We start from the raw sequence: 12,640 nt of genomic DNA on the forward strand, positions 1-12,640 counted from the left end.
GGCGGTGCACCTGCACCCGGGCGCAGGCGGCGGCGGCTCGTCGGTGGGCGAGCACTCCGACGAGGACGCACCCAGCTCGGACGACCTGGAGCAGTTCGCCAAGCAATTCAAGCAGCGGCGCATCAAGCTGGGCTTCACGCAGGCCGACGTGGGGCTGGCACTGGGCACACTGTACGGTAATGTGTTCTCGCAGACCACTATCTGCCGCTTCGAGGCCCTGCAGCTGAGCTTCAAGAACATGTGCAAGCTCAAGCCGCTGCTCAACAAGTGGCTGGAGGAGACCGACTCGTCCAGCGGCAGCCCCACCAACCTGGACAAGATCGCGGCGCAGGGCCGTAAACGCAAGAAGCGCACGTCCATCGAGGTAGGGGTCAAAGGCGCGCTCGAGAGTCACTTTCTCAAGTGCCCCAAGCCCTCGGCGCACGAGATCACGGGCCTAGCTGACAGCCTGCAGCTAGAGAAGGAGGTGGTGCGCGTCTGGTTCTGCAACCGGCGGCAGAAAGAGAAGCGCATGACCCCGGCGGCCGGCGCCGGCCACCCGCCCATGGACGACGTTTATGCGCCGGGCGAGCTGGGCCCAGGTGGAGGCGGCGCATCGCCGCCCTCGGCGCCCCCGCAGCCCCCACCCGCCGCTCTGCACCATCACCATCACCACACACTGCCGGGCTCGGTGCAGTGACCCCGCGGGCCGAGCTCCCGCAGGTGCGCGGCGAGGCGCGGGCGCACAGTCCGCCCGCGCGGCCTGGACTCTTTTTGTTCAGTTGCTTTGGATTTTACAAAACGCCCAGAAACTTTCGAACAAAACCAAACACCCGGACGACCCTCTCCGGCGAGTTGCGAAGACAGCGGATAAGCTGCATCGCCCGAGACTCGAGAGAGAGGAGCGAAAATCCGGAAAGCGCCAAGTCACCCCGGGCATCCTGCCCGACGCCTGCTCCCTGTCCCCATCCCCTCGACGACCCCTGCCCCTGCCCCCCGGGCTGTTCGGGGCCGGATCCCGGCAGCGGCCTCCCCACAGCGACAGGTAACGCGGTGCGGGGTTAGGGATTCCTCGGGAGAGAAGACGAAGTGAGGAGAGTTCCCCATCCTCTCTCCCCTGCGCGGACTCCCAGGCTTGCGGGTAAAGGGCGGGGGACTGTCACTTTATGCGCTCCGCGCCTCTTCTCTCCCCTAAGGATGCGCCCCACCCCCCTTCCTCTTCATCCGGGCTTGGTTTTTTACGGTTTTTATTTATTCGCGGAGCCTCTCGGTTCTGGGGTCCTTCTAACTCCGCCCGCGCCCTTAATTTAAATCGCTGTATACTGTATTTATCGGGGCCCCGGAGGGGAGGCCGCGAGAGCCGCGTCTGTGTATAAAGCAGGAAATAGCCAAAGCTTTAATCTAGCCTAATTTATTTTTCCCTTTACCTTCTCCTACCCTCCCCTAAAAAAGCAAAACAAAACAAAAAAAAAAAAAAATTCGAGTGTTCATTTTTGTTTCGTTTTATCCGAGCCCCGGCCGGGTTCCCCGCCAAGCTGGAGGGGTCTGCGCTCCCACACACACCGGGATGGGAACGGGCTTCAGCCCCGCTGCAGACTGACCACCGCACCGCAGGGCTCCCACTCCCCGCGGGGCCCTGCCCTGCTGGCCACTAACAAAACGAAACTTGGAAAAGTTGGAGATATTTTTTAACCAGCTGTAGAAATAAGCCGTTCCCCAAGAACCTTCTGCCTGATTCCCTGCAGCTTCCCTCAGCTCCTTTCCAGCCTGCTGACCCCCTGGAATGTAGGGTGCTGGGGGATGCAGGGAGAGAAATTCCCCAAGTTTGGGGTGAGGAGGGAACCATGTAAATATGTGAGATATGTACACACTGGCGGGGAGAAGAAACATTTTGTGCTTGGTTTTTATTTTTGGTTTTCTGGGTTGCCCCTCTACACCCCATCCTAAAGGATTTTGTATACAACTAATATCCAAAAAGATATTTTAATGATTTCCGGATTTCTAACCCATCTCTATTTATTTTCTGGATGTGTTTGGAGCTTCCCCCTTTCTCCATTTCTTGTTCTGTTTGTTATAGTTTTGAATTTAAATTTTGTTATTTTATTTTTATTTTTTGGAACAATGTTTTGGTGCATTCTCTTTGTATCTTTATTGCAAAAAAAAAAATGTAGACTGGGAAGTTCCCTTTATATTTATGTTATAGTAAATATTTTATTACTCACATAAACATGTACCCCAGGGCTGTCTCCTGTCCTCTTTACTGCCAGGGCTGGGTTGGTTTTGGGGTGAAGTGATGGGATTCGCTGGCTCACCTGTCCTAAAGTTTTGGCCGCAGTTGGGCAGATGTTGGTGGAAGGTGACCACATAGGTCTTTCCAGGCCAGTATCAGGGCCACCTGTTATTTAGGCAACTGTTGGTGCCCTACCCCAAGTGAGTGTGTTTCAGGAAGGTGAAGCTGCCTCCTGTCCCCTTCCTGTAAACAGACTGTCCTGAGACCAGACCAGGGCCTGGGATAGTGAATCACAGACACCACACCAAATTGGGGTCAGCCATTCCTCAGGCACAACTCAATTGCTCTTCTTGGCCAAGAAAGAAGCCAACCATGGCGACACCAGTCTGGCATTGCTGTGCTCCCTGCTCGACACCGCAGTTCCTGATGTTAGTTTCGCTTTGCACTCCATGTGTAGGAGACAGGCCAACTTCACTGTTCCCGGTCCTGGGGCAGCTGGAAGCCTTGTTGGGCCCCATGAGCCCATCCCAACTGCCTCTCTACCCACAAACAAATGATGCCGAAGCCCACCTGGATCCACACGGATCTGAGGGCTTAGATAGAGATCAGGCCAGTGGTTCTGCCAAGCCAAGTCAGCCTGAGGAGGGAGTCCTGCCTGCTTGCTTGGGCAAAGCCAATCCTACTTCTCTTTCAACAAGCCACTTGCCCCAACTTATCTTGGAGAGAAACAACTGTGCCACCAGAAAGACCTGGCATCTCTCCAGGGGTGGGCTTCCAAGCACTCCCAAGGGAGTGATGCATCTGACCATGGGAGGACTGACTTGTGTGGAGGCCATAGATATAGTCCCTTTTCAAGCCTTTAGTAACAGCATCCCTAAGGGTCAGGATAGGTGGAGGCATACCAGAGTTCCAGGTCCAAAGCCCAAGGCTACCTGTATCCCAGTCAAGATCTTGGGTTTTGGGGGTCTTGGTTTAAAAAAAAAATTAAAGCAACTCTTCATTAAAATATTAATAAAACAGCTTTTTTTTTTTCCTTCATAAAATGCAGTTCTTTTCCGTTTTCAGGGGGAACCACATGAGGTTTCTCTTACTCTTCATGGAGCCAAAGTACCAGGGCACAAACACTAGGCAGGAGAAGAAGGTTGTGCCCACAGTGAGGGTGTATGTAGACTCTCTCCCACCAGGAACACTGCCCAAGCCCAGGCCTGGGAGAGGCCCGGGCTCCAGCGATGGTACATGGTGCCCAGAGAGGTGTTCTCTGGCCCCCAACGTGGTGGTCCCTGGCTGGGCACTGGGCTCAGAATGGCTATGCCATGCTGCGAGTTCCTGGTGACTTTCTGGGCTCTGCTCCTCAGCCTTGGAGGGAATTGTCTCTGCAAGTACAAAGGCCACTGCTGTTTTCAAAGGCTCAGCCTCTCACTCACTGCTCCTTTAGGTTTTTTTCTCCTCCTTCAGTCCAGCCTAGTGAGCGATTAGCCCTGTAATTGGCACTAGCGTCCCTGCTGTTCCACATGCTGTTGGACAGTGAGCCTCCCTGGTGCTTCTTAAGAGACTGGCATGGTGGCCACACAGCTGGGACCTGCTAGCCACCATACTTCAACCCTCATTTCTTACTCCCCTAAGCATGCAACTTCGAAGCAGCCCCATGTTCCCCGACACACTCCCTCCTGATTTCTCCATTCCTGGATTTGTCCCAGCCCTGGGGCCCTGAAATGGAAGCAAATGAAGCTCAGAGCCCCCCACCGCCTGCACCCTCTCACACCCAGCAGGTCTCCAGGTTGGGAAGGGCGACTGGAAAGATGGGGCCTTTCACTGGCCTCAAATTGATTGATTGATTTCCTAATTGTCTGCTTAATCCTATACAAGAGGGTAGGTTTATTATTTAAGCAAGTCAACTCAAAAACAACAAAACAAAGCAGCTTCCCGAGAACCAGCGGCAGCTGAAGCGTAGAACAACAACAACAACAACAAAAAAAAAAATTGGGAAAAGGATGGAAGAAAATCTTACACTTTGCAAGAATTTTGCTTAATGAGACACCAGCCTGGGACTGCTACCTGCAGTGACCAACCTCAACAGTCACATGAAGTCCATGACAGCAATTTTTACTTTATAACGAGAAAACTGCAGGGAGAGATATTTTGTCTCATCAAATCTCACTCCCTAGACAAACTAGAGATTAGGGAAGGCACAGTCAGCTCGGATCCATTGCAGTTTCCCCATCCCATGTGTATGTGTGTCTACCTGCTTGTTCATGAGAACCTCACGCTCCCTTTTGTTCAAGAGAGGCAGATGTCCCCAGCATCAACTTCAGAGGAAACCGAAGCTTTCTGTAGCAGGTGTGGAATGTTCTGATTCTATCTCCCACCCCTTCTCATTTGAACAAAATTTTTCTATGGTCAATCTAGCCACATACTCTGGTAGTCAGAGCTTCACTCTCCCCATGTGAATTCCACATGCTGGTGTACGAATATGTGTGTGTATCACTGTTGGTGCAAATCCATAGCTGCTTCCAGAAGTAGGATGGGGAGGGAATCCATGCTACACTGCTAATGCTTTGAGCTCAGAGCATTTGCAGAGTGGAGGCTGACCAACATGGGAAAGGGAGGTAGCTGTTGTAGTCACCTGTGGTCATCAAGGCAAACCCAGAGCAAGGAGCCTGACCGTGCCAGACAAGCCTTTCCTAGAGGCCCAAGGACAACTCTTCTTCCCCACCTGCTACTCCAGGAAGCTGCACTAGCTTATGTTTTGGGTGGCTTAGGTCCTGCACAAGCCTCAAAGTCATCCCCTAACTCCAGGACCCTATTGAGTGTCCTCAGGACTAGCTGAGCCCCAACCACAGCTTCCCACTTAGAGCTGTTTGGAATCAGCTTTTTCTGGAGGAGCTCTGGGACCATGTGTGGAAGGGGTCAGCTCCCAACAGTACATACAGAGCCAGGCTGCCTCCCTCCTGGGGTCTCTCTCCAGCAGGGTTTACTCTCCAGGAAGGAGACACCAGCAAAATCCTCACCTGGAGGAAAAAAGGTTGGGCATCTGACCCAGTTGCTCCTCCTAAGCTTAGCAAAGACAATCATCTATCCAGAAGACCAGGTTAGCAACCGAGGCCAGAGGTAGCTGGAACCATCAGTTTGGTCCCTGCCTGGCATATTTGAAGACCCTGGGGTGTTTGACCAACCATTCAGAGCTCCTATTGCCACCTCTGAGGCCTCTATGTGGGAGGACTGCCCTCTATTGGTCCCTGAGCTGAGACATGGCAGCAGATACTAAGACCACCTCGGTATTGAGCGTTCCACACCACACAAATCAGCTTCAAGTTGGCTATTCTGCAGAAGGTGCCAGCTAGAACGAAGGCAACTTTAGTCTCCAAAGGAAGCCAGACTGCTACACACACATACACACACACACGCATACTTGCCCCTGACCCTTCCCTCTCAATCTGTCACCCCTCCCATTCACACAGCCACTATCGGAAATTCACCAGCATTCGCTACCTCCTCTGTCTCTCTCCCTCTCGCACTCATCGTCACTCCTCCTCTCAAGCCTGCTAAAACCCTTGCCAACTCACTCACACATACTTGCACAACACACACACACAGTTACACACTCATGGCCACACCACACCAGTGTTTTGGCTGTCCAGTACCAGCTTCCTGGTCTTTGGCACTGAGCTCTCAGGAGTGACCAGGTACCTGACACTTGTAATATGGGGTTAAGCACCCATACTCGTCCTTTGCAACATTGATGAGGTCCTCTTAGGACTTCCAAGCACTTACCCCACAAACTGTTTTCCAAACACATCCCTGCCCATCATTGTCCCAGCTCCTCCCAGATCTCTTGCTGCTCCGTTCAGATAATTAAAGTTAGGCTGTGTGTTTGTATGTATGTGTGATTTTATTTTTTAAACACACACCCCCACACGTACATATGCGTGTATATATACAAACACACAAAGCAATTAGATCTATCCGTTCCTGCCACCATCCATCTCGTGCAGCAAAACCTTAGCTATGCACATGCACCCACATCGCCATGCATATGAGCCCTGCATAGCATCACCTAGACGTGGACTTCTGATGTCTCACATGCACACATATACACAAGCAGTGGCACTTTCACACTGTTACACCCATTTCCATCTCCCTGATGTTTCTCCAGGGCCATGACCCACCTCCCACCACCCACCTACCACCAGGGCATCTGAGTGGGTTCTCCTCAAATAAGCTAAGTCCCAGGAGGCTCTGCCTCAACCCCCAGTTCCCACCCCACACACACACACAAACACCAGTGGACATATCTCTGCTGAGCCTGACCAGGGTGGGTCTGGGTATTATTAGGCTGCAGAGACAGCACGGAGGCATATGGTCTCGTACACAAGAAATAATGTTCATGTTAAATCAGACCTCATGCATAATGCATGGTGCCTGATCTCACATTATTTTGGGTGTTCGTCAAAATCAGTGTTCTTTCTTGTGAGGGCTCCTGAAAAGAAGGGAAAAAGGCGTTTGCTAATTACACCCACAGCCTGGACCCAGGCAGCTGGGAGTGCCCCAGGAGCCTCCCTCTGGCCCCTCAGGGCCCACCAAGGAGTCTCATTCCTCTGTCCCACTCTGTCTTTCCACATGGAAGGAGGGGCTGACTCGGGTTTGTAGCAGGCGTAAGGCCCCATGTTATTTTTATTTCTTTTCTCTCAGCTCTCTGTCCCCAGAGGGTTCTGGGGAATAGCAGTGGCTCCGTCGCTCTCACACCCGATTCATTTGCTGTTTTATGAACTCCCCGTTGATTCATCGCCTCCCTAAGTCAATGATTCACTCCTGATGGCTTTTCAGAAATCCTTCTTCAAAGGCTCCAGATTACTCAGCTCTGAACAGGAGCAAGAGCCGGAGGAGACTTGGGCCCACTCCCGATACTTGAGGTGGGATGTTGTCACTGCCCTTGACCTTTCCCTGGAGCTGGGCAGGCCCGGGGAGGGGGGTTGCCCCATCTACTCGGAACCTGGCAGAGCTGACCCAAGCAGCTCGTGGAGAGACCTCACCCTATGACTAGGACCCCTACAGGTGCTGTGGATTACCTGCCCTTTCCTATTCTCATCCAAGTCCCTCGGGAAACTCTCTAAGTCTCAGAGGAGGTGGAGTGCAGGATGGGGAAGCACATGGGCTGTGAGATCACTCAGACCTGAGTACAAATCCTGGCTTCACCTCTCATCAGCCCTATAACCGCAGACCAACTACTTACCCTTTCTGTGTCTCAGTTTCCTGATACATTGACAATATATGTTCCTATATTGTTGGGTTATTTCGAGAATTAAGTGGGACAATGTACATATATACATAGTGCTTAGCATAAGTAAAAGGAGCCCTGGTGATGTAGTGATTAAGGCCTTTGGCTGCTAATGAAAAGATCAGTGGTTCAAACGCACCAGCCACTCCATGAAAGACAGATGAGGCCATCTATTTCCATAAAGATTTACAGCTTTGGAAAACCAAGGGGGTCGCTGTGAGTCAGAATCGACTTGATGGCAGTGAGTTTGGTTTTGGTTTTTAGCATAAGGAGGTGATCGGTGAATTAAAGCTGTTTTATAGTAGGGCCTGGGCAGGGCATTGTGAACCTGGGAAGTTCAAGTGACAAATGAACAGAGGAGAAAAAAAATGTAATGAACTTACAAGGTCACTGGGTGGCACAAACAGCTTGTGCTAGACTACGAACCTAAAAATGGTTGGTGATTAGAGCCCGTCTGGCAGTGTCCTGGGAGAACAGCCTGGTGAGCTGTTCCATAAAAATTACAAGAAAACCCTATGGAGCAGTTGTAGTCTGTTACACATGGGGTCACCAAGAATCAGAATCCACTCAACACCAATGGGTTTGGATTTTTATTTTTAATGAACTTTTACCACAGACATTGCTCTGTCCAAAGCACTCTGACCAATCTATCCAGCACTTACTTTGTGTTTCATTTCCATTATCTTACACTAACTATCCCCATTTTACAGATAAAGAAAGAGGGATCCAGAGGGGTTTCGCAACCTGTCCAAGACTGCATGACTAGTTGATAATACCAGACCACTTGCCATCAAGTCAATTCCAACTCATGATGATGTCATGTGTGTCAGAGTAGGACTGCTCTGTAGAGTTTTCAGTGACCGTTTTTTGTTTGTTTGTTTGTTTGTTTCAGAAATAGATTGCCGGGCCTTTCCTCCAAGGAGCTTCTGGGTGGACTTGAACCACCAACCTTTCAGTTAGCAGTGAGCTCATTAATCAGTTGTACCATCCAGGGACTCCAGTTAATGACAGAACCTTGGGTAAAAAAAAAAATCATTTTATCTAACTCCCTGATCCTTGGACTTTTCACATCCCCATGGGAGCCAACAGTGGTGTTGAGGATTAGAGTATGTGCCCAAAGCAGAGGAGGTTCCAGAATTCAGGAGTGGGTCAGGGATAAAAGCTGAGAACCAAACATATTGGAGCTAATTGGCTAGTATCTCTTCCACCTCATGACCAGGTAAATCTCTCAAGATTCAAGGAAGTTGGATGTCCTGCTTAGGATCATCAATAAGACCAAGAAGCCCTCCTAATCAAGTCATTCAGAGCTGTCACATATTGAACAGACAATAGGGGCTAAGAATGTGGACCCTGGAGTCTACTCAGGCTTTAATTCTGGCTGCAAGGAGCTCTGGTGGTATAGCGGATAAGGCATTTGGCTCCTAACCAGAAGGTCAGCAGTTCAAACCCACCAGCCACTCTGCAAAAGGAAAATGGGGTGATCTATTTCCGTAAAGATTTATAGCCTCAGGAACCCAATGGGGGTCACTATGAGTCAGAACTGACTCCATGGCAGTGAGCTTGGTGTTTTGGGCTTTTTTTTTTTTAACTACCTACTACCCATGTGACCTTGGGCAAGCTGCTTAAGCTCACCATACCTCAGTTTCCTCACTGATAAAATAAAGATGATAATAGTACCTGTCTCCAAAAGATTGCTGTGAGGATTAAATGACAGATGATAAATGTAAACACTTAGAAGAGAGCCTGGTACATTGTAAGAGCACATTAAATGTTAACTATAAAAATACTTTTAGATGCACAATATATATTATTATATTATTGCTGGGATGAAGCAGTACAGAGAAATAATATCCAGTGCTTTTCTTTTGCCAGAATTATTTCCCTTCATTCTCAAAATCATTCTTGACAGAAAAGTTCAGGATCACCATCCCCAGTCAACAGATGAGGAAACTGAGATCCAAGGATGTAGAGCAATGTGCCCAGTATTACCCAGAAATTTAGTGATGGGTCCAGTCTCCCAACCCATTCCCCACTTCTGCCTCTTTGTGACAAACTAATATATCAAACAAATGTTTACTAAGCCCCTCCTGAGTCCTAAGATATGGGCTGGGTTCTGGGGAGACGGCACTCAGAAGGTCAGGGAAAGCCTTATAAACGGTGGTCATGAAGAATGAGTAGGGGATTGCCTGAGGGGCTGCTGATTCAGGGCCTGCCAAGAAAGCAAAGCCACTCAACCCTCGTGCCCGCAGACCCCATCTCTTGCCCCTTCCTAAACCTTCATGCATTTTTCTGCCCTATTCAGCACTCTCTTACCAGTGACCCTGCTGCCACCTTTTGACCCAACACAAGAGAGTCAATTCTGGGTCGAGATCCATAGACCCTGTGGAGCCATCTATCACAGGACTTGGTCTGGGTATGAATTCCTTCAAGCCCTCACTCCTGGTTCCACCCCAATCCTGCCCAGAGGTTGACCATCAAACTACAGCTTAGGACATGTCAGCATCAAAGGTGGGGCTCAGGGCTCCAAGCCTGACTCCACTGCTCACCCTTGGGTCATTTGTCATCCCTAGACCTCAATATCAAGCCTCACAGCAACGTACAAGCCTCACAGGATGACAAATTGACAGACAAATTTGTCTTCCTTAGCTGTTTGGTTGGTGTAACAAAAAGAACTGGTCGATCGTCATCCATTTCAGGAGGTGGCATATGTTCAAGAACCAATGGTATTGAAGGAAGAAATCAAAGCTGCACTGAAGGAAGTGGTGAAGAACAAGGCTCCAGGAATTGATGGAATACCCATTGAGATGTTTCAACATATGGATGCCCCACTGGAGGCACTCACTCAATTATGCCAAGAGATTTGGAAGACAGCTACCTCGCCAACTGACTGGAAGAGATTCATATTGTACCCATTCCAAAGAAAGGTGATCTCACAGAATGTGGGAATTATCAAACAATATCATTAATATTGCATGCAAGTAAAATCTTACTGAAGATAACTCAAAAATGATTGCAGCAGTATATTGACAGAGAACTTCCAGAACTACAAGCTGGTTTCAGAAGAGGATGTGGAACAAGGGAAATCATTGCTAATGTCAGATAGATCTTGGCTGAAAGCAAAGAATACCAGAAAGATGTTTACTTGTGTTTTATTGACTATGCAAAAGCATTTGATTATGTGGATCATAACAAGTTGTGGATAACATTGAGAAGAATGGGAATTCCAGAACACTTAATTGTATTCATAAGGAACCTGTACATAGACCAGGAGGCTGTCATTCAAACAGAACAAGGGAACACTGCATGGTTTAAAATCAAGAAGGGAGTGCATCAGGGTTGTATCCTTTCACCATACTTATTCAATCTGTATGCTGAGCAAATAATCTGAGAAGCTGGACTATATGAAGAAGAATGTGGCATCAGGATTAGAGGAAGAATCATTAACAACCTGTGATATGCTGACAACACAACTTTGCTTGTTGAAAGTGAGCATGACTTGAAGCACTTACTGATAAAGATTGAAGAATACAGTCTGCAGTATGGATTACATCTCAATATAAAGAAAACAAAAATCCTCACAACTGGACCTATAAGCAGCATTACGATAAATTGAGAAAAGATTGAAATTGCCAAAGACTTCACATTGCTTGGTTCTACAATCGATGCCAATGGAAGCAGCAGTCAGGACATCAGATGACGTATAGCACTGGGCAAATCAGCTGCAAAGGACCTCTTTCAAGTGCTGAAGAGCAAAGGTGTCTCCTTGAGGACTAAGGTGTGCCTGACAAAAGCCATGGTATTTTCAGTCGCCTCATATGCATGTGAGAGCTGGAAAATTAATTAGGAGGACTGAAGAAGAATTGATGCTTTTGAGTTGTGGTGTTGGTGAAGAATGCTGAAAGTACCGTGGACTGCTAAAAGAACTAACAGGTCTGTCCTGGAAGAAGTGCAGCCAGAATGTTCCTGGGAGGCGAGAATGGCCAGACTTCATCTCACATATTTGGTCATGCTGTCAGAAGGGACCATTCCCTGGAGAAGGATGTCATGCTTGGTAAAGTGGAGGGTCGATGAAAAAGGGGAAAGCCCTCAACGAGATGGATTGACATGGTGGCAGCAGCAAGGGGCTCAAGTATAGCAAGAATCGTGGAGCTGGCTCAGGATGGGGCAGTGTTTCATTCTGCTGTGCATAGGGTCACTATGACTCGGAGACAACTTGACAGCACCTAACAACAACAACAGACCTCAATATATAAAATGAGTTCTGGCATAGTAGGTAAGGCATTTGGCTGCTAACCAGGTTATGGTTCAAGCCCACCAGATACTCCCCAGGAGGAAAATGTGGCAATCTACTTCCATAAAGATTTACAGCCTTGGAAACCCAATGGAGGTTGCTATGAGTTGGAATCAACTCAATGGTAGTGATGGATTCCCTCGTGCACCCATTCATCCATCCTCCAACCAACTACTCATCCATTCAACAGCACACCCACCCATCCATCCAACCATCCATTCACCCATCTATCCACCCAACCATTCATCCCATCCATCCACCCATTTAGTGACCCACCCATCTACTGATCCAATCACCCACCAGCCACTCACCCAATTTAACAGCCAGGCCCTGTGTTGAGCACTGGAAACACAAAGATAAATAAGACCAGGCCCTTGTCCTCAAGACACTCCTGGATTAGTCTTTTCCCCTCCCTGCCTCTCAATCATGGAGGGTAGGCATACGAATTCCCAAATTATATAATTGCTTGGATGAAATCTAGTGTGGCCTCCATGACTCTTGTGTGTCAGAGCACTGGGAACTCCATGCCCACTCTGTTACCCCACAGAGAGTATAGTCAGTGTACCTTCTACATGCACCTAGGACTTAGCTCTATTTTCTCACTCTAGGGTTGCCAAGACCAGAGAGTTCTTAAAGGAAGTGGAGGAGAGGAAGGAGCTTATGAACATAACTTCTGCCAAGGTTGAAGATTACCACTGAGACTCAGTTTCCTACCAAAAATGGCAGCAACATCTCAGCACCAAGAAGATGTGCGGAAATGTTCTGGTCCCACACCTGTCACTACTTAGCTGAATGGCCTTGAGCAAGTCCCCATCATTCTTTAGATCTCAATTTCCCCACCAGTGCAGTGTGAGAAGTGGCCTAT

General features: G+C 48.9%; 1 protein-coding gene across 1 annotated transcript; it reads left to right on the forward strand.

Annotated features, from left to right (window-relative positions):
• Nucleotide 1: 1 nt before the first annotated feature.
• Nucleotides 2-679, forward strand: POU3F1 (POU class 3 homeobox 1; the record flags this gene model as incomplete). Its single annotated transcript, XM_007947612.2, has 1 exon — nt 2-679. A coding segment is annotated over one exon (678 nt), but the record flags the coding sequence as incomplete, so codon positions are not given.
• Between the last annotated feature and the right edge of the window lie 11,961 nt (nt 680-12,640).

The sequence above is a fragment of the Orycteropus afer genome, unplaced genomic scaffold (genome assembly GCF_000298275.1).
Source record: "Orycteropus afer afer isolate SDZICR_OR568_19922 unplaced genomic scaffold, OryAfe1.0 scaffold00192, whole genome shotgun sequence".
Taxonomy (NCBI): Eukaryota; Metazoa; Chordata; class Mammalia; order Tubulidentata; family Orycteropodidae; genus Orycteropus; species Orycteropus afer.